The sequence below is a fragment of the Nicotiana attenuata genome, chromosome 6 (assembly GCF_001879085.1).
Source record: "Nicotiana attenuata strain UT chromosome 6, NIATTr2, whole genome shotgun sequence".
NCBI classification, from domain to species: Eukaryota; Viridiplantae; Streptophyta; class Magnoliopsida; order Solanales; family Solanaceae; genus Nicotiana; species Nicotiana attenuata.
In genome coordinates, this window is record NC_031994.1 from 89,925,610 (window position 1) to 89,948,978 (window position 23,369).

The 23,369-nt window shown below is 32.7% G+C and overlaps 2 protein-coding genes across 2 annotated transcripts; one reads left to right on the forward strand and one right to left on the reverse strand.

The window, feature by feature from the left end:
* LOC109227426 lies at nt 3,384–13,460 on the forward strand. The gene is made up of 10 exons (XM_019392588.1): nt 3,384–3,714; nt 5,145–5,270; nt 6,003–6,090; nt 7,740–7,825; nt 7,954–8,166; nt 9,023–9,189; nt 11,453–11,611; nt 11,703–11,783; nt 11,882–11,936; nt 13,052–13,460. Exons 1-10 carry the CDS (start codon nt 3,604–3,606, stop codon nt 13,229–13,231), a joined length of 1,266 nt encoding a protein of 421 aa, XP_019248133.1. The 5' UTR covers nt 3,384–3,603; the 3' UTR covers nt 13,232–13,460.
* On the reverse strand, nt 14,668–16,262 carry LOC109227427. The gene is made up of 3 exons (XM_019392589.1): nt 16,120–16,262; nt 15,973–16,032; nt 14,668–15,160 (listed from the first exon to the last, which is right to left on the reverse strand). Exons 1-3 carry the CDS (start codon nt 16,180–16,182, stop codon nt 14,894–14,896), a joined length of 390 nt encoding a protein of 129 aa, XP_019248134.1. The 5' UTR covers nt 16,183–16,262; the 3' UTR covers nt 14,668–14,893.

Sequence of the window (23,369 nt, forward strand, 5' to 3'; positions counted from 1 at the left end):
AAGTAAAAGAATTTTCAAGCGAAAATGGTATTTGAAAATTAAAGTTGTATTTGAAATGAATATAATTTTGGGTTGTTTTTTAATTTTTATGAGTGATCTGAGTGGAAATTTTGAAAAATAGATTTTTGAAATTTTTTAAATTTTCAAAAAATTTCAAAAATCATCTTCAAGTGAAAAATGAAACTTTATCAAATACTGATTTCTAAAAAAAAGTAACATTTTTTTCAAAAAAAATGAAAAAAAGTTTATGGCCAAACATGCTCTTAATTCATGACATGACACTCTTTTCTTATTAAATAATTTAAAAAGATTATTATTTTTTTATTTTAAAATAATAATTATTATTATTATTACTTTATTTCTAATAAATTGATTTGTAACCATATAAATATTTATAATTTATTTTAAACTACAAATTTTGAAAGTTTTTTTCCTTTCTTAAACTTCGTAAAGTACTTGTTAACTCATTGCGGTAATCTATCAATCATTTTCATTTATTTATTTAAGCTCATCCAGTCCCTTGTAGCATCGGATAATCATACAACTAATCTTTATTTATCTTGAAGAGTAAAGAAATATAACAACCAATTATTGTAAAAGTCTTCGTATTCATTTTTAAATATCTTCCTATCCAATTATGTCTACATAAAATGTCAATGTAGAATTGTGCAAACCAAATAAGAGCAATTATCTTTTTTTCAATTTAAAAAAAAGTGTGAAATATTCTCTTTGGATTCGTTTATATTTTTAACTTTCAAATATTATAAATAAAATTAACAGTTTACTGATTATGACTCGTAACTATATTTATTAGCTTACTAGTCAAGATCCACGCCTCACAAACCTCTAAGGCCTAAAATCCATTCCTTCAGCAAAGTTTTGATTGCCTGTGATACGATTAATCATGGTGGATTTTTTGTTGTCAGGAACTTGCTAATGAATGTCTTTATACCCTAATAATATTAGCTTATCCTTTTGTATCGACTATAGTTTATACTATTTTGACAAATTGATACATTAGCTCTTTTGTTGTTGTGCTTTGTTAGGACATGAACCAACAGACTCCAACATAAGAATTAATCGTAACAGACCTTCGTAAAATCTAAAACCACTTTAAATTTATAATCACAATTAAAGGTAATCCTTCTATTTGATATGTAATAAAAGATAAGTATTTATTTTTTCAAGTTGTGTCAGTATGCGAAAAAGTATATAGCTGAAAACTTTATCATTTATTTGTAAAAATATTATGACTAAAGTTATATATTAGTCAAACATAAGTAGATTTAGCTAGCTATTGGATATATATTTAGTTGAAACTTGAAAAAATAATTTTTGAAGTAGTTTTGAAAAATAATTTTTGGAAGTTGAAATTATGTTTGGACATGCATTTTATTTGAAAAAAATTTGAAGTTTTGTGAGTGGGAGAACAAGTTTCACCCAAAATCTACCCTAAACTAGATTTTGGGAAATTGAAAAATAATTTCAGAAATTTTTCAAAAATAGATCATTAATCTATGAACAAACAATGTTTTCAAAAAAGATTTGAAAAAATGATGCCAAAATATATGGCCAAACGGGGCCTTAGATTCCTCGTAGTCTTGTATTTGATCATTTTTTTAGTTTATCCTTTATTATTCTTACTCTAAAGTCTATTCTAATCCGTCTTACTCTGTATCTTATCCTACTAATTTTTGTTTGTTTGTTGTCATTCTAAGTGTCATGTCAAAAGTTATTTTTAACACAAATAACATAACTACTCGATAGTTAGTAACTAATTGTTTTACTTGCACATGTGATAAGAAGTACTCCATATGTTTAAAAATTAATCACATGAAAGCCATGTAATAAATTGAAAACGGAAAAGGGCCTAAACTATCCCTATTGTTTATTAAATGGTTTACAAATACCTTCCGTCCATCTATTCGTCCGAAAAAGCACACAACGTTATTTATATACCTAAAATTACCCCTTTTTTTAACAGCAACAGACGTGGGCCCCACTTTTAATGCGTTGGCAACATTTTGTTGGGCCACGTGGCTCCTAATTTCACTTCATACATATGGGTATATATACCCATCCTATTTGTTTGACCCGCCCCATCTTCCAAAAAAAAATATCTTCATTATCATTTTTTCATATAATTTCTATGGGTAAACAAGTACCAAACCCATTACAAGTAACATTAATATTCAGAAAATTTCAAGCACTGGCACATGGATTATCAACGACCACAACATCCTCTTCACCGGTCCTAAAACGCAAATATCCGATCGACAGACCCAAAACGACGGCAACAAAAATGCCGCAGTTAAACGACATAATAGCCAACATAAGCATATACCCAATCGCCGAATTAATCCCAAATAGAATCGCCGTCGCAAATCTCGCCGAATTTCACACACTGCCGATAGTCGGAAAAGAGTAAAGAACAGGGGTATTCACGGCGGCGTTGGACGACGACGGAGGGTAGTTTTTCTTGGAATTTGAAGAGAGAATCTTGAATCGCTGACGACGATCTTCCATATACTGATAAAAAACGGAGACGATGAAACAAGCGAGTAAAGCGAGGGCATAGCTTGACCAAGAATCAGTTCTCCAAAAATCAAATAAAAGGGCCACTTTGTTACCCCAGTAAAAGGTCATGTGCATAATATTTGCTTTGATTTTGAGTTTTTGGATTTGTGATCGGAAGAGGAGGAGTTTAAGGTGGGGTTTTTGAGGAAGATGATGGGTTGGTTTTAGATTGTTTGATTTGTTGGAAAATTTTTGGACCTTTGAATTGGTTGTGTTTTGTTTTTTTTGTTGGGGGTGGGAGTGGGGGTGTTGGAGTGAGAATGATGAGAAGGTGGGGAGAGATTAAGAAAAAGAGAAAGTAATGGGCGGGCAAATAATTGGGCGGGTTTGGTTAATGGGGCGAATATTTGGATTATGAACGAGAGCCATGTGGCCCAATGAAAAAATGACAACACATTAGACGTGGAGCCCACGTGCTATGCGCCGTTAAAAAGAGGGGTACTTTTAGATATAGAAATAACGTCGTATGTTTTTTTGGACGGATAGATGGACGGAGGGTATTTATAAACCATTTAGCAAACGATAGGGGTAGTTTTGACCCTTTTCCGAATTGAAAATAGAGAAAATTTAACCTAACGGCAAAGGTCCAAATATACCCATGTACTATGAAAAAAGGTTTAATATATCATTCGTTATATTTTGGGTACATTTAAACCTTTTCTGATAGTACATGAGTATATAAACCTAATTATACGGATAGATATAAGAACCACTTTAAAAGATTGAGGACCGTTCTAAAACACATAAAAACAACAAGGACAAACCTGAACATAAATAAAACTATAAGGACGAAAAACACAATTTACTCTCCACACAGTGCGACACTCCGATCTGTACTTTCATCTCTCTCTTTTTCTTCCGACGTTCAGTTCTCATTTCACACACGTAGCAGACTTGGAAGCCACTCCCCTCTTTGTCCAAAACAAAAAGGATAAATACAAAAAAGTTCAAAACGTGGCAATTCATTTGCATATACAAATTACAATATACTGATACAGATTTAGAAAGAGAGAGAAAAGGGGAATAATGTCGCTAACGAGTGTGAAGATGACAGAGGAAGTGTGGTTAACATGCCTTAGTCATGCATTGTCTACTGAAACTGAAGAAATTATGGGCCTTCTCCTCGGTGATACTCAGGTTTTTTTTATTTTAATTTTTAATTGATCTATTTGAAGGAAATCAAAAATTGTTTTTTTAGGGTTTTGGATTGTCAAAAACCCCATATGTCTTCCATAAACTAGTATTGTTGCATAAAGTTAGTAACTTCAAATATTGGATATCAAAGTTTGTTAAATTCCAATGTTTGCTGGTGTTACTTTGTGTTTATTTTTGCTGAAAATTATCGAATTTTTGAATAATTGGATGCAATTTTTGCAAATGGTGGTCAAACACCTCTGTTTCTCCCTGAGAAATTAATGTTATTGCATAAAGTCAGTATCTTTCTGTCAATATTGGATATTAAAGTTTGTTAATATTGGATTGGTTTTTGCAAATGTTGGTCAAAAACATCTATTTCTCCCTGAGAAATGAATGTTATTGCATAAAGTTAGTAACTTTAGTGAGTGTTGGATTGATAGTTCGTTAATTTCTTCTTTTTTTTTTTTTTGGTGTTGCTAAATTGGTTTTGTATTATTGTTGCATTTATTTTCAAAAATTCGTGAAATAGTGGATGCCATGTTTGCAAATGGCGAAAAAGTTTCTTAAATACTGTCTTTCCCCGGCGAAATTGATGTTATTGCTTGAAGGCAGTAACTTTACGTCATCGTTGGATTTAAAGTTTTAAAATTTTTAGCTATTAGTGGTGTTTGCTAAATGGATTTTGTATGTTCTGTTGAACTTTTCTGGAATTCTTGAATTATTGGATGCTGTGTTTGCAATTTGTAAAAGATTACCTTCAAAGCTATTTTTTTCCGCAGAGAAATTGATATTATTGCTTAAAGGCAGTAACTTTATGCCATTGTTGGATATACAGTTCATTAATTTCCAACTACTATTGACATTTGCTAATAGGTTTGTATTTATTTTTTTTGGGTAAGTTTTTTGGAATTCTTGAAATATTGGATGCAGTGTCTGCAATTGGTAAAAGAGTTTTTGAGAAAACCCTATCTTTCTCCTGGAGAAATTAATATTGTTGCATAAAGTTAGCAATTTTGTCTTTCTGCGACCTTATGCAGTAGTGTTTAAACTCTGAATTTTTTTTGTCATGTTAAAGTTTAGACATTTACTTGCAATACATTCAGTATGTATATTGGCTTTCCTTACTAATCAGGAAAGATATAAATCTTAGTAAGTCAAAGTCAAATTCAAACTTAATGGCTGTGTTGGTAGATAGCTGGTGTATCTTCGATGGTCCATATTTAACCTCATCGTTCATGATCTTTCCCAATAGCTAATAGACTCTGATTTTGGTTTGTCATGTTGTAGTTTTAGACATTTGCTTGCTAATCGTTCAGCATGCAGTTTTCTTATGATTTCATTCCTTGATTTACATGCTATTGATTATGACTTTCCTGCTAAACAATATTCTCCATGTGCAAAAGTAATATTTGTTCTGTTGCAATTTTCAGCACTCAAAAAATGGTAGTGTTACTGCACTTATATGGGCAGCGCTGCCGCAGCCACGTTGCGACAGGCGGAAGGACCGTGTTGAGACCAATCCTGAGCAGCTGACTGCTGCATCAGTCAAGGCTGAGATATCCTTCCTGCTCCGTGCACAGTTAATGAATATTTTTCAATGTGTTTCATTTAATTTTTTGTACTAGAAAAAACGAATATTTTTCATTTTCCTTGCGCTTCTAGAAGTTGTAGTACAGTAACGAAGATCAATATCATTTAGTGACTGCGGTAGAATAATTTCTTTGTATAGCTTTTCTTGTAATTACTTGAAAGATCGCTTTTGGTAAATTTGCTGCCAAATAAGAAACAATTTGAACGGTCATGAACATAGATTTATTTTCTTCACAACATGAAACTATTTGAATGATATCTCATGCAATGGGCTGTTCCATTGTTTTTGCAAATGTGTTATTTATTAACATGCCTAATCTATTAGTAAATCGTGATTTTTGTTTTCCTTGTAATGAACTGGGGAACATGTCAAATAATAATCTGGCATCATGTCTTCTTAGGATTATCTGCGCAAACTTTTTTCTTGATGCAGAGTGCATGCCATGTTTCTAGTATATGTAGAGCTTGACTTTGTAACCATATTCCCTTATGACATGCATCGGCTTTGTGGGCCTGGATAACAGTTGGCTTAAAAAAGATCTGTGCTCTCGTTTGATCGATGGTCTCATACATCTTAAGTTTGTTGGTTGAGTTTGTTGCTTGATATATCAAATGTATATGATTGGGTTGTGGTTGTGATTATGCAGTTTCATCCGAAAAATTATATTCTGGATTTGTTGCTTTAACTTTCTTAGCACAGAATGACCTTGGCAACAGGAAGAACAACAAGAGTGATTGGCTGGTACCATTCACATCCCCACATTACAGTGCTTCCTTCCCATGTAGGTAGGTATTTAGTGCCTCTGAGCACATTCTAGTTGATACCACCGAGTATGATGGTGTCAAAATCAAGTGGTCCTCGATATCCAACATTAATCAAATTTGCGATCATTTTTATTTTGGTGATTGTTCAACGGAAGGTTGTGTTTCTCAAACATGCTCCAGTATAATCCTTTGTTGGTCTTTAAGCGGTGCTCTTTGTAACATTGAAATTTTATCTCGACTCTCTTGACCTTTGTTCTTGTGCTGCTGCTGTTGGTGGTGTAGTCCAGCATCTGTAGTTTTATGAATTTGTGTATAGTTTCTGATAAGGCTTGGATAGCACATAATTCGTTCTTATCTATGTTTATTATCCACTGCATTTTCCATTTGGCAAAAAAAGTCAAAAGATGAATCCCTTCACCATCCCTAGATGTCCGTAGAAGTAGTTTCCAAAAATGGATTGCTCTATTTTTTGTAGTAAGATATGTGCTCAGATTCCCATATCTATTGCATCCTAAACTTGATTCCAAAATCTCCAGAAACTCAATTGTTGGTTCCTGTTAGGACTAAGAACATCTCAAGAATAAAACAAGATCTTTGGTTTGAATACAACATAGTAAGAATAATCTCGGTGGAGGCAAATGCAACATAAATAAAGCTAGACTAGCACTTACAAAGCCAAATCAATGAAGAATATGAAGTAAAATAGACTAGAAACATGAGTTAGCCACAGGTCACAGCACAAAGGTTGACTGAGGTGTTGGATGTGATACATAATAAGAGTTGTACATTTTTTAAGTGATTACCAAATGAAATCCCTGAAATGTCCACTGATTCCATTTTAGTATTTGCAAGACCAACATATATTTTAACCTATTGTCCACCATTACTTTCTGCTATAACTAGAGTCTTATGTTTCTATGACTGTTTTTCCATCCGCCCCCCTCCATTAATGAATCTTCTTCTTTTATGTTGCTGTCTCCATCTGTTTAATTAGGTTATATTTAATAGTCAAGTGGAAGGTTTAGATTAGAAAAATTTACCATTCAAAATCCACGTGCTAACTAAGTAGATGTATGTTCAAACAAAGCAACTCATTTGGTGGTTGATTTGTTTTGGTTTATCTTTTTGGCTTCTCAAATGTGTCTGGCTGATAGACTGTTATGGGTGATGCATTTTTAATATAGTGTCTTATAGTTCGTTTCTTAAGAAGGGAATTGGGCAATTGACTGCTCTGGGAAAAGTCGCTTTCAGCGTTCTTCTCTAAGTTTTGGACATTTAATGAGACCTAAATTTTAACAAAACATTGACTAAGACCTATATTAGACAAAGAAAAATTAACTTTATCTTATTAAAAAAGGGGGCAGAAAAGATTAATTTTCCTGAGAATTGGCAGTTATATATAAAACGAAAATGCAGGATAGGACTGGCCTGTCCGTTCTTAATCCTTTTGCATTCTCCTATGTTTGATCTGTTTGTAGTTCTGTTGTTCCTTGGATGGTTTGGACTCCAGCAACTTGTAGAGACAAGAGCTAAATGTTATCTGGAGGTTATTTGTGGTTAAGTCCGGTCATAGGTTATTCTCTTCTCAGCTTGATACTTGTGTTGTCAAAAGCTAGTTTTCTTTCTCTCAGTCCATGAAAATGATAACATGCTTACGTAAAACCATGCAGATGTCCGCACACAAGCCATGTATCAACTTCTGGATGCTGGGTTTATTGGGTTGATATTTTCATGTTTTAGTGAAGATGCACAGAAGGTAGGGTAAGATTGTTTGGTATCAGTAGATCAGCAGCCAGTATAATGTCTTGGCCACTGCAAGAGTAGATCAGTACCATTGTAATGTCTTGGCCAGTGCATGTCTACAAACTATTTGCTTATGTTCAGGTCGGAAGAATTCAAGTTATTGCATTTCAGTCCCTGGATGGAAAGCAGCAGAGTCACATGTTGAGGCCTATTTCTCTTTCCCCTGTACATAGAAGTTCTGTTATAGACCTTGAATCATCATTAAGTTCCGCAGACACATCTAGAGCTGGTTCAAAAATCGAGAGTCTTGAACAAGACACTGGTGATTCAAGGGCTGCTGCTTTGGCTTCTAAGGTACGTTTAGTCATTTCATAATTTAAATAAAGCATGTTAGTAGTTCCGATTTTCTGGACCTTGAGAGGCTGCTACATTGTGATTGTGGTGTACAAGGCTTAAAAGATATACAATGGTTTTCTTTTATGGATTACCACCCTTCATTTCCAGCTGTCATGGATTATGCATGGCCTGAGCTGGTAATTCTTCAAGTTCATGGTTCTGTAGTGAGTATATCGAATTTGTTGAAGTTGCCTATATTTGGGTGCCAAGCTATCTGTGGATCTGCAAATGAACATACCTGTCTCCCTAGAAAAAAAAAGTCTGAAGGGCAAAATTTGGGCTTTATGCCTATCCTTTCTTTCTCTTCTGCTTGTTTTCTGTTCTTTTTCTTTTAAAGTTTTTGGGCGCAAGGTGTGAGGTTAGATGCAGTATATTTTTTTTTAATTAAACTGTGGTTGATGGGTTGGTCTGATCTCAAGATCTCTAACCCTATGGATCTTTTTGTTTGTACCCTGTTACTTTCGCCATTGAAGTATTAGGAAAAAAGAATGCTCCTTTTTGGTTGTTGATTTTTGTATGATTGAGGATTAGAACTTCTTTCACTCATTTCTCTTTTTGGTCTTTGAATGTTTTCTTTATCTGAGTGCTTCTTTAGTGTGTGCTCAACTGCTAATTATTGGTGATTGGTTAGGATGGGGGAAAATCTATGTACGTGGTGGATCTATTTGCTATATTGGCAGTAGACTTGGAGAAAACTATCATGCTAACTGTTTTTCAGAAGTTATGATTGATGATCAGAAATATTTTCACCCTATCTCTATTTTTAGCCTTGGACTGCTTCGGTAGTGCATGCTAATTTTAACTGATTGGTTAGGGTGGGGCAAGATCTACGGACTTGGGCAATTTCTTTGCTAATGTCGATAACAGAGTTGGAGAAAACCTTCAAGCCAACAGTCTTGGTAATGCAATCCTTGATGTAGATCCAATGGACATGTCAGAAAGTATGCAAGAAGCAATGCATCGATCAAATCTGGAGATGAGGTACATTTGAGTACGTACTTGATTACTTAATATGATTTTGAATCTATACAAAGAAGCCAGAAGTATATGGTTCCACTATGCCTTTTTTCTCCGTGTTATTTGGAAGGATAGGAATTTGAGGTGTTTTGAAGGAAAGACAGAACCAACGTACAAGATCAAATGCAAATACTCCTTTTTTGTATAGCTTTTTGGTGTAAAAATCTAGATTATAATATGACTGATAGGACTGCCTCAACAGTCTGCACTTACAACAGGTTGATGGATTGTCTCAACTCTCAACAGTCTGCACTTATATTAGGATTGAGTTTTTGATTGTGCATATTGGCGCCTTCTTAGTGCAGTTTACAGCAATAAATTGTTTACTTATCAAAAAGATTGTGATGTAACTACATGAGTATCAAGACCCTCAAAAAGAAGTACATCATTGTAAAATTCTTTGAACTTTTTACCAGCTCTTCATTAGTTGTTTGCATCGTTGACTGGTGTTAAGTTACTGTTATTTATCCTAAAGCTAGCTCAAGTGGCGAGCATTACAGCTTGTACACACCTAGAGCTGGACATCTAGACTCTGGATAACACTGGCAACCCAACATTAGTGACATAGACATTGAGTTTGACTCACTCAAAAGCTTGCTCGTGGGGTGAGAACTGTTCAAGACCATATAAAGAAACTACATCCTATACCCTCAACCACTGTGGGTCTTTAACAACTAGAACCTCTAAGTATCTTATGTGTTCCTTTTTAATACATTATATGTTACGTCGCTGGAGGAGTGTCAAGTGGAAAATTAGCTTAAGCTTGCAGAAGAAGAAATGGTGCCCAAGTGGGCAACTACTTAAATATAGATGTAAAAAATCTCCTTTTTTTTTTTGAAAAAATATTTTTTTTTGTTGATAAGATGAAAGATTTTATTGAAATGTACCAAGATGGTACAGAAGATAACTAGGAAACAAAAAACAGCCTACTACAATCATCTTCCTGGCAACTCCAAGAAATCCATGTACTGATCTGAACTAACTAGTGGGCTTGATTTGCACTGAAAATACAAATTTTGTTAACAAATACTCTTAATTCTAACAATTTGAGTTCTCTGTCCTTCAAAGCAAGCCTTGTTCCCTTCGAGCCATATTGCCATAAGATGCACAATGGGATAGTTCCCCATATTTGCTTCGTCTCTTTTAATATCACCTGCTGCCAACCTGCCATCAACCCCTTCACATTCTGAGGCATCACCCATGCAATAGCACAAATATTTAAGAATAACTCCCAGCATTCTCTAGAAAATCTGCAATGGAGGAACAAATGTTCAACTGTTTCTTGATCCTCTTGACACAGGTAGCATCTGTTACATAGGGAAAAGCCTCTCTTCTGCAAGTTATTTTGAGTTAAGCATGCCTCCCAGGTGGCGACCCATCCAAAACATGCTACTTTCACAGGAGCTTTTGTCTTCCATATCATCCTCCATGGCCAAGAAGTATCCCACTGTCCTGACTGCTTTATCAACATACTGTAGCAATTCTTGACTGTAGCAAGAATAACTCCCAACATACTGTAAAAAATCTCTATTTGACATGTTTGGCAAAAATTGTCAGGCTTAGTTAATCAAGTGATTGCCGATACATGACATGGCAATTGCGTTTATTGCTTATTTGAATTACGCTTTTCTGAATCATGATACATTCCATTGTAATGTCATAACCTGGAATTCAATAAGTCAGAAATTTGGAGGACAATTGATCTTATAGGTTTTCTGTTCAGGCACTTACTTCGAGGGTTTACACAGGAAATTCACAATAGTACATGCTGATGAGGTCCTTGGGTACTAAGCTTCACATTTTGACCTTATTGGGCTTGTAGAATTTATTTGAAGAAGTTGCATAATAAATTTGGCATGTTTTATTTTATCTAATAATGTCCATAGTTAAAGCACATTTGGAGATAAGGCCGAAGAGCAGTAGTTGCTTGTTCACTGAAGTCGTTTTTCCCAAAATCTAAAAAGAAAAAAAGAAAAAAGGAGAAAGAAAAAAGAAAAAAATTGTTGTTTACAAGTCTCCCTTGTCGAGAAGATGTTGTATGCCTGATATGCGACAATAGAGCTTGTATAACGACAAGTTGAAGAGGCATGCTGTTTAATTCACATCTCCTTTTGGTTCAAAGAATTTCTATATTTTGGTCTTTCCTTGTTAATCAAGTTATTGACTCATCCTTCTGAACTGTGATAAATGCTTGGCTTAATGTCTAAATGTTTTTGGTTGGTGACAGTGGTGCAGAATATGTCAGAAAGGAAATCCCTCTTCTGGTTCTGCCATCCTCATCTCTTCTCAATCTTGATGCACCTTTGAACTCATTCACAGATCTGCAACGCGTATTATTTGAAGAAGAAAGAACTGCATATAATCAGGCTGTTGTAACAAATATGAGGTGGGTAACTTAACACTTCCCGATTGACTGCTTTGCGTAACTGAAGTTATTGCTCTTCAACTGTTGCAATTATTTGGGATGTCTTCTGCAGGGAAGGAAAAGCGCACCCACTCACTTTCATTCATCATACATCCACATATCAGGCTTCTATGTGCAAATTAATGGAGTATTGGTAAATGAACTCACTCTTTGACTTCCGTTTTAGAACTCAGTTCCGGCCCTCTTTGTGGAGGTGTTATTGTTGGTCACTGCTTTTGTTCTGTATCGCAGCTTAAGTCCTGCCATCAGTGCCCTTCAGGACCACTTGAGAGAGAATGAAATTCGGGTATGAATACTTATATATTGTCATCCATTGTGCGTCTTTCTTCAGTTTTACCTAATACTGAATCAAGAGACTTTGAAGTTGATATTTAGACTCTGCTTGTCATGTACAAATGTTTTTGATTTTCTGAGAAGTTTCCACTTCTTTTGTCCAGCTTTTGTTTTATGAAATAGTGTTATGGACTATCTTTCTATTCCGTCAGATCTTCTTAACCACCCTTACTGGCCCCCCTAGCCCCCTATATAAAGATATGAAAAATATTTCCTTTCTATGTAATCACCAACTCTGTGATCCATTGTTTTGGTTTGTATCCAGTTGGTTTCGAGCAAGTACTTGAACTCATCCAAAAAAAAAATGTGAAAAGTTTGCTTGTGCTGGTTAAGAGAGGAGAGAAATCTGTTGTAGTGGAGGATTTACCATTGTGAATAGCGAGTGGTCTCCTGTGTGTTTTATTTTGAGAAGATGGTAAGATGCTAGAGGGAAGAGGACGACTGAGAAAGTGGGATTATTATTAACTACTTTTGGTATAGAAAATTCCAGATTGTGAGTTATTATGTGTATTGTATCCGTGTATTCAGTTTATGTGAATAAACAGAAAGTTCCCTAAGTATGTGCTAGACTACAAATTTAATAATCTATGATAGAGGAATCTAGACTGCAAGTTCTCATGTGTATTGTGTACATGTACTCAGTTAATGCGAATAAATGGAAAACTCTCTAAGTTTTGGCTTAGTCATCCGAGAATTCATTATATCTCTACGGGGTAGCAACGTCTTCACTATTTCTCCAATAGATTGAAAACTGAGAAAGCTCTTGAACTGAACATGACCTGTTCAATGCTTGTTAAGGAAGTCTAAAATTACACAAAAGGTAGTATCGAGTAGACATATGGCGGAGTGATCCTCAAAAGATTTTTTTATCTCAAACTTGCTATTCATAGGAAGTCTTTTGAAAAGGAAAAGATTGCTTTTATAATCTGTATTAAAGGCTGTTCCTGCTGTACTTTCCATATTTACTTGCTGCATCTTTGGATTGCTTTCACACATTGCTGATTTGACACACATTGTGCATCTTTTATACTGGTGGCTAACACATCTTATCTTAATTTGCTGAGACAGCTAAAGATGCTAAGTGAAGAAGCCAAGGTTTTGGAGACGGAGATCATAAAAGGGGAACCAAATACGAGTTCTCCTCGTAGGGCTAGTGCTTCATTGGGTCAAAGAGACTTGTATAGTCCAACCGAGTTAAGTATGAAAAGCGTCTCTGGTTCAGGTAGCCGGAGCAGAAAAGCGTCTTAATAGTAGCAAGACGAATTCTTGCCTACATGAAGTGTATAATAGGGGTTTTGTTTTGTTATTCCATCTTGTTACCAACTCTGGCCTCTTTTTGTGCTCCTTAGTATGATGCCAATATTTGGTTATTTTTGGTTTTGCACAAGGCAAATCTATTGCAATGGTTCTGGTTTAGAGCCAAATTTCAATTAGATTGTTCACTGGAATTCAGAAAATTCAGTTATGCATATTTTAACTAGAACTCGCAAAATTATTTTCTGGTATACCAACCAGAACTTTCTTCAGCAGGGTTGCAAATTTAGGAATTTGTTGGTAATATATAGTTTCAATTTTTATCACATATGTGAACCGGGGAAGAGAAAAAAGAGAGAGAATTTAGTGGGCGTTTGGACATAAGAACTGTAAAATTTCAAAATAGGGGGAAAAAAATTTCAAGTAAAAATGGTTTTTGAAATTTATTAGAGTTAGTGTTTGGACATGAATATAATTTAGGGTTGTTTTTGAAGTTTTACGAGTGATTTGAGTAAAATTTTGAAAAACAGCTTTTGCGAGTTTTTCAAATTTTCGAAAATTTTCAAAATGCATTTCAAGTGAAAATTAAAAATTTTAAGAATAAATGCTGATCTCGAAAAAAAAAGATCTCTTTTTTTTTTTTGGAAAAACGAGAAAAATTTCTTATGTCCAAACGGGCTCTTAATGTACACCTTTTGTAATCTTAGTTTTGTGAATAATATTATTATTTAGTGCGTATATATCTGCTAAATGCTGGAGAATAACTTAATAGTTCGAGCTCAAAGTTAAGGAGTATTCGGTGCGTCCTAAGGCGAACGAATGTTAGCTTTTCCCTAGAACTTATTGTTCTTCTCACTACGACTTACGTAGTAGAAGAAAAAAAGGTGAAAACATTAGTAAGGATAAATACATCATGAGAAACAGTTAAATTCTTCTAAATGCATTATGATATCAAAATGAAATAGATAAAAACTTTTGGGGAGCCTTTTATTTCAATATATTTTTACTTAAAACCTTATTTAGACATTTATGTATGATAGATACGTATACTATAATGTTCTCTTATAAGAAACAAAATACTTGTATATTTCACAAAAAAAATCCTTTGTATACTGCTCCCAGGCCCCCGGTAAACTTTTCAGAGTTTTCATTAGTGTCTTTGCATTTTAATTTTAGATAATACCACTTGTAATTGAATAATATTTCAGGGAATACTATGAAAAGAATACGGGGGGACTATCAAGACAATATCTTTCATTTTTCAAGAGAAAATCATCAGCCTCGTAGTCTGTTGTCCACTGTCATTTGGTCAAAGTCAATTGCAAGGAAACATATTTTTATTATCATTTTCATCTATACGATTTTAAATCTGAGAACTTCATTTCTCAATCTGAAAATTATAAACGAATTCTGTGACAAATTCTTGTATATCCAAGAAAACAGTACGGATGCTGCTGCTGTCAATTTAATATTTAAATACAAGAATAACAATTCTCAATAGAATTCAGTAAAGAAAAAAAGAAATGACAGAACTATGGTGTGTGCTAAACGACAAACCACACCTCGTAATAGGCTACAAGCCTACAACATAAAAGAAAGACAAAAAAGATTGAAGCATTTTTCAGTAATATGACAGCATTTCCTAAGAGCAATAAATTAAATCTTGGGGTTGGTGGGGTTGGTTTTTGGGAATTCATCTAGGTAATTTGGGATGTTGGTGCTGTGGCTGCCAGCAGCGGCGGTGCCGGTGTTGTCATGGGGTGGATTGTTGGTTCCAACAGTATTCTTGACTGCATCAGCTGCACCCTGAGCTATGTTAGCAGCACCTAAAGCAGCTCCACGTGCCATGCTCACTGCACCTTGTGCTGCTCCTTTTCCGACGTCTGCTGCTCCTTGTGCCATGTTCTTCACTTGTGTCCCAGTCTTAACCAAAAAAAAAAAAAAAAAGAACATTAGAAATATGAATATGAGGAAAGAGGCTAATTTAGGATTTGAGTTAATTTTATTACTATTTAAATTTATACTCTGCTTTCAAAAAGCTGAATTCAGATGAATTCGGTGTCTAATTGCTAGACTGGAGTCGAACGTCTCTGTAAGATCCTCGTTTGTTCCGATATATTTTGACTGATACAGTACTGTGTTGTTATCGAAGATATATATTATAATATAATATAATAATCGATTCCAAAAAAAATTTTACTTTTATAATAAATATTTATTATATAGGATACTATTATAGAGAGATCTGACTGTACTACGTTAAACATAGTGGATCCAAGGGCGCAAAAATTATCGACGTATGACAAGAAAACCGCCTCAACCGCCTCTTGCAAATATGTGGCGAAAATATATGTGACCATATCCACGCGTTAGTGTGCACCAAACTGGTTATATATTAAATGGAGGATGGTTCTACAACTTTTTACTTGGACTATATTTTCACACACAAATATTAAAGATTTCAATAAATATATAAATGGATACAATTCGGACGTACATATAATCTAAAAAGGGGTATTATCACTTTTTGTCTGCGTCAGCGTCAACTATTTACATCTTGTAACCGAAAAAGCGTATAAAATTTATATATAATTTTTATATATAAAATGCAAAATGTATATATACAAAAAAAATATACAGATTTTATATATTTTTCCGACTACTATTTTCATCTGAAAATCCTAACTGATCGCACCTAAAATTTAATTAGGAAGGGCTAAAAATAATATAATTACCTCTTGAAGAAAGTTATGGGCTTGGCCCTCAGAAGGTGCGTTTGAATCATCCCTTCTAATCTGCAATTGGAAAAAGAACATAATTTTAAATGGATGAAACTACTAAAAAAGAAATGATACCTGAGTACTAATATTGAGTAATGATACCTGAGCTTGGCCAGGGGCTTGTGCGCCACTGTTGTAAAGGTTGTCGTTACCGTGGCTTGCCATATTGTTATCTATTTATGCTTTGTTTGTGTTGTGTGAAATAACGAAAGAAGATGAAAATACAAAGATGGAGTGGATTTGATTATGTGTGAATTTATAAGCTTCTCCTCAAATGGTGACAACCTCAGTTACATGCATTTTCTAACACATGGCAGAATATAAGGCTACATCTGCTCAACACATGACTCGTGGCATAGCGTAATTAATTAAAGAACGCTTCTACAGATTACTCAACTGTCAAGTTTTCTGTTTTTTATGGACCTCATTTGCTTTACGAAAATTAACGCTTTTTGCCCCTGTTTAGGATCAACTAAAATAACAGATCACTCAATCATTTTCCATATTGTCACTAATTTAACGATTTAGATTGATATCATGATTTGATATATATTAAAAGATTAGCTCATAAGAATTTCTTTAAATGTTTGGCTCATTTTTTTGTAGTTCGCTTTACGAAAAGAGAGTAAAATCTGAGTGACGGATCCATAACTTTGAAGTGAAATTTGGAATTCGTTTTTATGAGAAAATTACTCCCTACGTGCTCATTTACTTTGTTTACGTTTTGAGAGTCAATTTAGTTAATAATAATATTTTAAATTGAAATATTTAAAAATTATACAAAAAGTACTTTAATTTATAAATTTTCTCATATCTATATAATAAATAATACTTGTTAAAATGCTGATCAAAGTTCACGTAATTTAAATCTAGAGAAAGTGATAACTAAATAAAAACATCAGGAGTAGTTATCTAGTAGCTAGTGCTTGGTCCTAACCCTCACCTCCCCGACTTCTAATACTTCTTCCGTTACAATTTAAATAATTTATTTGACTGAAAACGAAATTTAAGGAAAAAGAATACTTATAAGTTTATAGCATAAAATAATATATATATTATATATATATATAAAAGCAATAAAGGTAAATTATTTTTAAATATATATTTTTTTGGCACAAATTAAAAAAGAAATAAGTTCATGTAGATAAAAATTAACGTATGGAGTATAAAACCAACACGCTTTTTCCATTTTGTTACAAAAAGATGACATAACTTTATATTTATCCTAGTTTTTTTTTTTTTTTTTGCTTTGATATTTATCCTAGTTAATAATATGTCCTTATGACATCTGTAAGTTTGTAATAATATTATACTCCAATCAAACATCTTTCTTTCTCTTAAATTTCGTGCCGACCACAATAAGGAAAATCCAAGCTTTTCAAAACAAGATAACCGTTGCGTGGCCCTGTCCTCTACACGTGTCGTATAGCTGGACACGTGTCAACGCCTGGCTGCATCATACAACAATAGTATCGAAATTACGTTTAGGCAACCACGTCTTCTTAGATCTACGGTTCAACTTCCCAACTGCCAGCTGCATCCATAGGTTAGAATTAGGGAGTTCAAAATGAGTTACAATGATTTAATACTTACTTGTATTAATTTTTTTCTATATCGAAACATAAGCGAAAATTTAAAATTTGCGTTTGATTTAGTTATATAAGTGGATCCTAAAGCAAGTAAATCAATTGCTTTAGGCCCATATTTATGCGAGCTCTATTTTTAATTATACCTAATAAGCTACATATAAGTTGTAAAAAAACTGTTTGTCAAGTAAAAATATTTGAATTCTTTCTTTCACAAATATCACAACTAAAAATTAGAAAAAAATCGTAAAAAAAAAATCCCGATCAAAGTAGGTCGATAAGGGCCAATAACCGTCCAAAATGCGACCATTAACGTGTGGCCGGTATTTTGAAGGTCGGAAGGGCATACCGACCAAAGGTGGTCGGAATTACCGACCTACTTTAGTCGGTCAATTAAATTTTAAAAAAAAATTGCCGAAAAAACCGACCAAAGTTGGTCGGTTCTTTCCGACCAAAGTCGGTCGGTATTTTAATTATGTAATTAAAAATACACCATGTGGGAATACCAGGGTCTGTACTATAGCAGGATACTATTCTACCATTAGACCATTGGTAATTTTGTTTTAAGACTACCTTTTATTTCATTTATACTCTTTAATTGTATTTTCACACGTAAATAACCGACTGATTTCAGTCGGTTTTTTTTAATATTAATTTTAATTTATTATAAATGAAAGACTGACCAAAGTTAATTTATCTAGATGATGACAATTCAAATAAATATTGCCTTAATCTCGAATGTTCCTTACAAAAAAAAAATGTAATCCCTATATTGAGTTAATCTTGAATGTTCCTTAAAGTATAATAATCAATCAGATATTGATGGTTTAGATTTATTTTCTGAACTAAAAGTGTTAAGAAAAATAGTACAATTAGAAGATAATAGTTAAATTGATATACTCAATCAAATAAAAGGATTTAATTATGTTCCAAATGCCTATATTGCTTATAGCATAATGTTAATAACTTATGTTACCGTTGCTTTTCAGCGGCAAGAAGTTTTTTAAAATTAAAATTGATAAAATCTTACCTAAGATCAACAATGTCGCAAGAGAGGTTAAATGTATTAGTTATATTGTCAATTGAGAAAGACTTTTTTGGAAAAATTAATTATAAGAAAATTACTAATAACTTTGCATCTAAAAAAGCAAGAAAAAATAGACTTTAATTAAAAAACAATACACATTTTTCTTTTGGAAAAAAATATATTAAGGCCCCTCGTAAAATTTAATTTAGGCCACAAAACTCGTCTGACCGCCCTTGTTAATTATTTAGCCACAAAAGCAATGATTTCAATTAGACTTACCAGACCTGCTTAGAGCTTTTTTTACCCTGATAAGAAAACTCAATCTTCTTCTTTTCTAACTACTTGAAAGCTAGAGTTTCGGAATTTAATTCCTATAATGCAGTGTTACAATATAATTAAACTCTCAAGCGTGTAACTTACAAACTTATTTTGATGTTCTTTTAATTTTATTTGTTTATTTGCATGAATTTTTGGTGTTGTACTGTCTCATACTAAAGCATATAACAGGTCAAACGAATAGAAAACATGAAGGGCAAGACAAGCAGCTAAGGACAAGGCTTCTATGACAAAAGCATAGTTAAGAAAAAGATGGTCATGAAAGAATGATTAAGTGAAAGAATTAACTTGATACTAGTAATTAAAGTCGCCAACATGCTTCCTTCACATAATTTTCTCAAAGTTAAGAGTAAAACAATTAATTTATAGCAAACTAACAAACGTGTGTTGTAAGTTGTAACACTTGATAGTTAGTGTAAGAAAAAAATCGAAGGAAGAGCTAACAGAGGCGGATCCAGGATATAATGTTTATGGGTTCCTTTAACGATTTCGAATAAATTTTCAATAGTAACTGTGTTCACATTTAAATATTTGTAGATATTTAATAAATTTTTAGAACACATTTACACAGTTTGGATAAAAACTACTGAGTTCAGGGGAACCCGTAGATTACATGCTAGATCCGCCCCTGAGAGCTGAGAATAGATTAGATAGAAGAGAGATAGGTCGAAGACCTAGTGAGAGAAAAATATAGGGAAAATTTCACATTAGAACAAGTGAGCTCCCTACTTTTCAATTTTATAGCCCATAATTTAATTTACAACCAACTAACCCAAAAATAATAGACTAAGATTCAACATCCAACTCCATTAGGTTCTTAAAATTACTATTTAATTTTTAAAAAAGGCTGCTCAAGCTTTTAAGTTAATTTTTGAATCTGTGACTCAAATATTAGTTCAACAAACCAAATCCATTTGGTTGGTATTTGGTTGGTGAAAATTAGATTTTTAACAAGCTTAAATATGTGGGTTTAAATTCCGAATTTGATTTTGTGAGAAATTTGGAGTGGGTGTTATTTAGACTTGTTAGAAATAGTATAAGGAGGTTGTATATAAAATTTGAAGTCAATTAATGGAGATTTGGATTGGTTTTAAACAAGAATTGATACTGAAAATTGTGGATGAAGTTCGTCTACCGACGCTTGTATACAGGTGTATAAAAGTATATAATAATGTTTAAGATGTGTTTAAACACTATTATACAAGATTATACATAATTATACAAAAAATTGACTTCGTCTTCTTCCTTGCGTCTTTTCTGAAATTTAACTCAAATCTTGCTCAAATCTCCTCCAAATCACTTTAAAATTAAATTTTGAACTCCTTTTGATATTTTCAATCAATTGGAACATCACACAATCCAAACAACTAACAAACTCAAAAAAATTCTATTTTCGAAAGCAAAGCTTTGAATGGCCTTCAATGGTGGACTTCTACTCTTTAATTTTTTTTACATTGCAACCAGGTGACATAGGGGGAGAAGCAGTAATGGTGGACAACCCTTGAAGCATATGTAAAAAATATGAGAAGAAGAGAGAGTGAAAGTAAATGGTTGTGAGATCACATATTTAACTCCATAGCTTTTAGAAATAATGGTTGTAAGAACAAATTTGCAAAAGCTACTGTTTTCAAAATATGTACAATATGGGTTAGATCGAGTAAAACTTAAAAATATGGGCCATTTTTTGTTATGGTGTAAAGTCATGTGTATTTTCTTGTAATTCTTTCAAAAATATAAGCTTAGAGAAGAACTAGGAAATTTTCATCTATTTTAGAGCCAGTTTGGCCAAGCTTTTGGGAGGTAAAAAAAAATTACTTTTTTTGGTTAAAAAAGTACTTTTCGAAAAATTTAAGGTGTTTGACTAAGACGAAAAAAGTACTTTTGAACAACAGAGGCAGTTTTTTCTACTTTTGGTGAGAAGCTACAAATTTTAGCTTCTTCCAAAAAGTAGAAGCAGAAGCAGAAAATTAATTTTTTCAAGGCAAAAATAACCTTATAATAAATTGATATTTTTCAAATTATTCCTCATTAATTTAATTTTTTTTCTTTTCCCTTTTATTTCTACCATATATTTCTTCTCTTTTTTATTTTAATTATATTTTTATTATCTTTCTCCTATTCCTAAGAGTAGGTTTTTAATTTATATTAAATAATATATTTTGATATATTTAAATTATCATGTAAATAATAATTAATAGTAGATATTAAATATTATTACTTTGAAATAACTATATTTTATATTGAATGGAGCTTTTAATTTTATATTTTAATTAATAGTCTATTATAGCAAAGAATTTTTTTATACCCTAAAAACTTGGGTTATAGAATTTTTGCGCTAAAGGGCTACTTGTATGACAAAAAGAAGAATCCTTTCGAAGGCTTTGTATCAAACATCTTCGCTAGCTAGAAGACAAGAAGCAAAGATAAAGCATGATGCAACTATGGTATATATCTACAAGACATTAATAAACTTTCTCTACGTTCGATTTGGTATAAACCCAAAGTTATTAAAACCGAGATATGCACAGAAGAATGATATCATGAATAGTATAAAAAGGAAACTTTTTACAGCGCGGGTCCTGTCCCTCCTCAATTATAGATCCTGGAAAGCAATTCTGATTGGTCAATAAAAATCGATTTCAATGTTATTTTTTTTTTGTCTTTTGTTGTTATGAGTTTAGCCAATTTATGAAAGATAAAAGGGGATAAAAGAACCGTGTGTTGATTGTCCTGTAAATATAAGTCTTCCTCCATTTGTAAAAACGGATAAGTAAATCAATTAAATTTTTATCAGAATTATTTAGATTCATTTTTTTAAAGATCTATTTGTCTAAACATTTACTATCCTTTTTCATAATTTGATACTTAATACTCTTGTACTTTTTGGAAATTGGCCACACACGATGAGTTTGCAAAAGCACTACTTAAATGAATTGAACAAACACAAATTATTATTTTATAAAAAAACTTTTTCAAAAAATACTTTTAAACAAAAATACTTTAAAAAAAATAGTTTTTGACAGCTTAACCAAACATGCTCTTATTTCTTTACATGCTTATTCTATATGGTTTATAGACTTAAAAAAGGGATAGAAACTACTAGCTGGCATTGTAATAATTGAAATTTGACTGATTTTATTCATTCATTACATGTTTATAATGATTTTATATTGTCTTTTAAATATTAAAAAATGAAGAATATTTACATTTTTTTACCTAGTTTTTGTAGCAGTAAGTTAGGCGCAGTTTAAATTAAACATATTGAAATTCCATTACTCGTAAAATTAAATGCAGCGAATTCTTTCCTAGATCACATCCCAACGTCAAACTAATTGCTACTTCCTCTGTCTCGTATTAACTAGTCTAAGCGTACGCCCGTGTTCTTCATGTTAATGAAGATAAATTTTTAAAAATAATATAAAAAATAATATTCAAAAGATGTAGTTGCGTTTAATATAAAAATTAATAAAAATTTGCTAGCTTCAGAGTGATAGATATCAAACATATTTAGGAGTTTAATACACTCTATTATATTCCTACCTCTTAATTCCAATAGGCATCCAAACTCAATTATTATTAACCGTTCGTATAAAATTTTAGCTCTGTTATAAATAGAATTTTATTTATGGTGAATATCTATATTTTGAGAGATTCTAGGGTTCATTGCTTGGTGGCTAAGTCACCCTCTCCCTATAAATAGAGGGTTCTATTCTATTGTAATTCATCTCAAATCAATAAGAATTCTCTCTCCCTACTTTTCTTTGCAATACTGTTCTTCTTCTTTTATTGTTTCATAACACGTTATCAGCACGAGACTCTAACCAATTGAGTAGAAGCTTTGGGATTGAGCATAATGATTGTCAATTATTCCATGAACTTCCTTCATGATTAAATTCTGGATTTAAGGTAAGTATTTTACCGTATTTTCCTCTTTTATTCTATACTTTAATTTTAGATACAAGCAAAGACAACAAAGTTTGATTATAACTAATGGAGTTTGTAAGAAATTATAACCACCTGAAGTGGTAAAATTTCTATGCCTCGCCATGATCAAATTCATGTATGATTGTGGGCAAAGAATTGAAAACCCGTCCCATTGAATTTGTTCCATTCTCATTCCCTTAAGAGAATGTGATAGCAGTATGTGATAAGTCTGAAAGAAGACAAAATTATTACTATGAATGTATCAATGGATATGGACGTGGCAATAGACGAAATTATAATCGTCATCATTTGTGGTAGTGAGAACAATAAGGAGTCTCAAAATAATCTTTCACTTTGTGAAAAATATTTGTCATCGATTTGACATGAGATTTTGTAAAGCACATATAGATGATTATGGTCCATTCATGATGTGAATGTGACAACATCTGATTTATGAATACATATTCATTCTTCAAAGA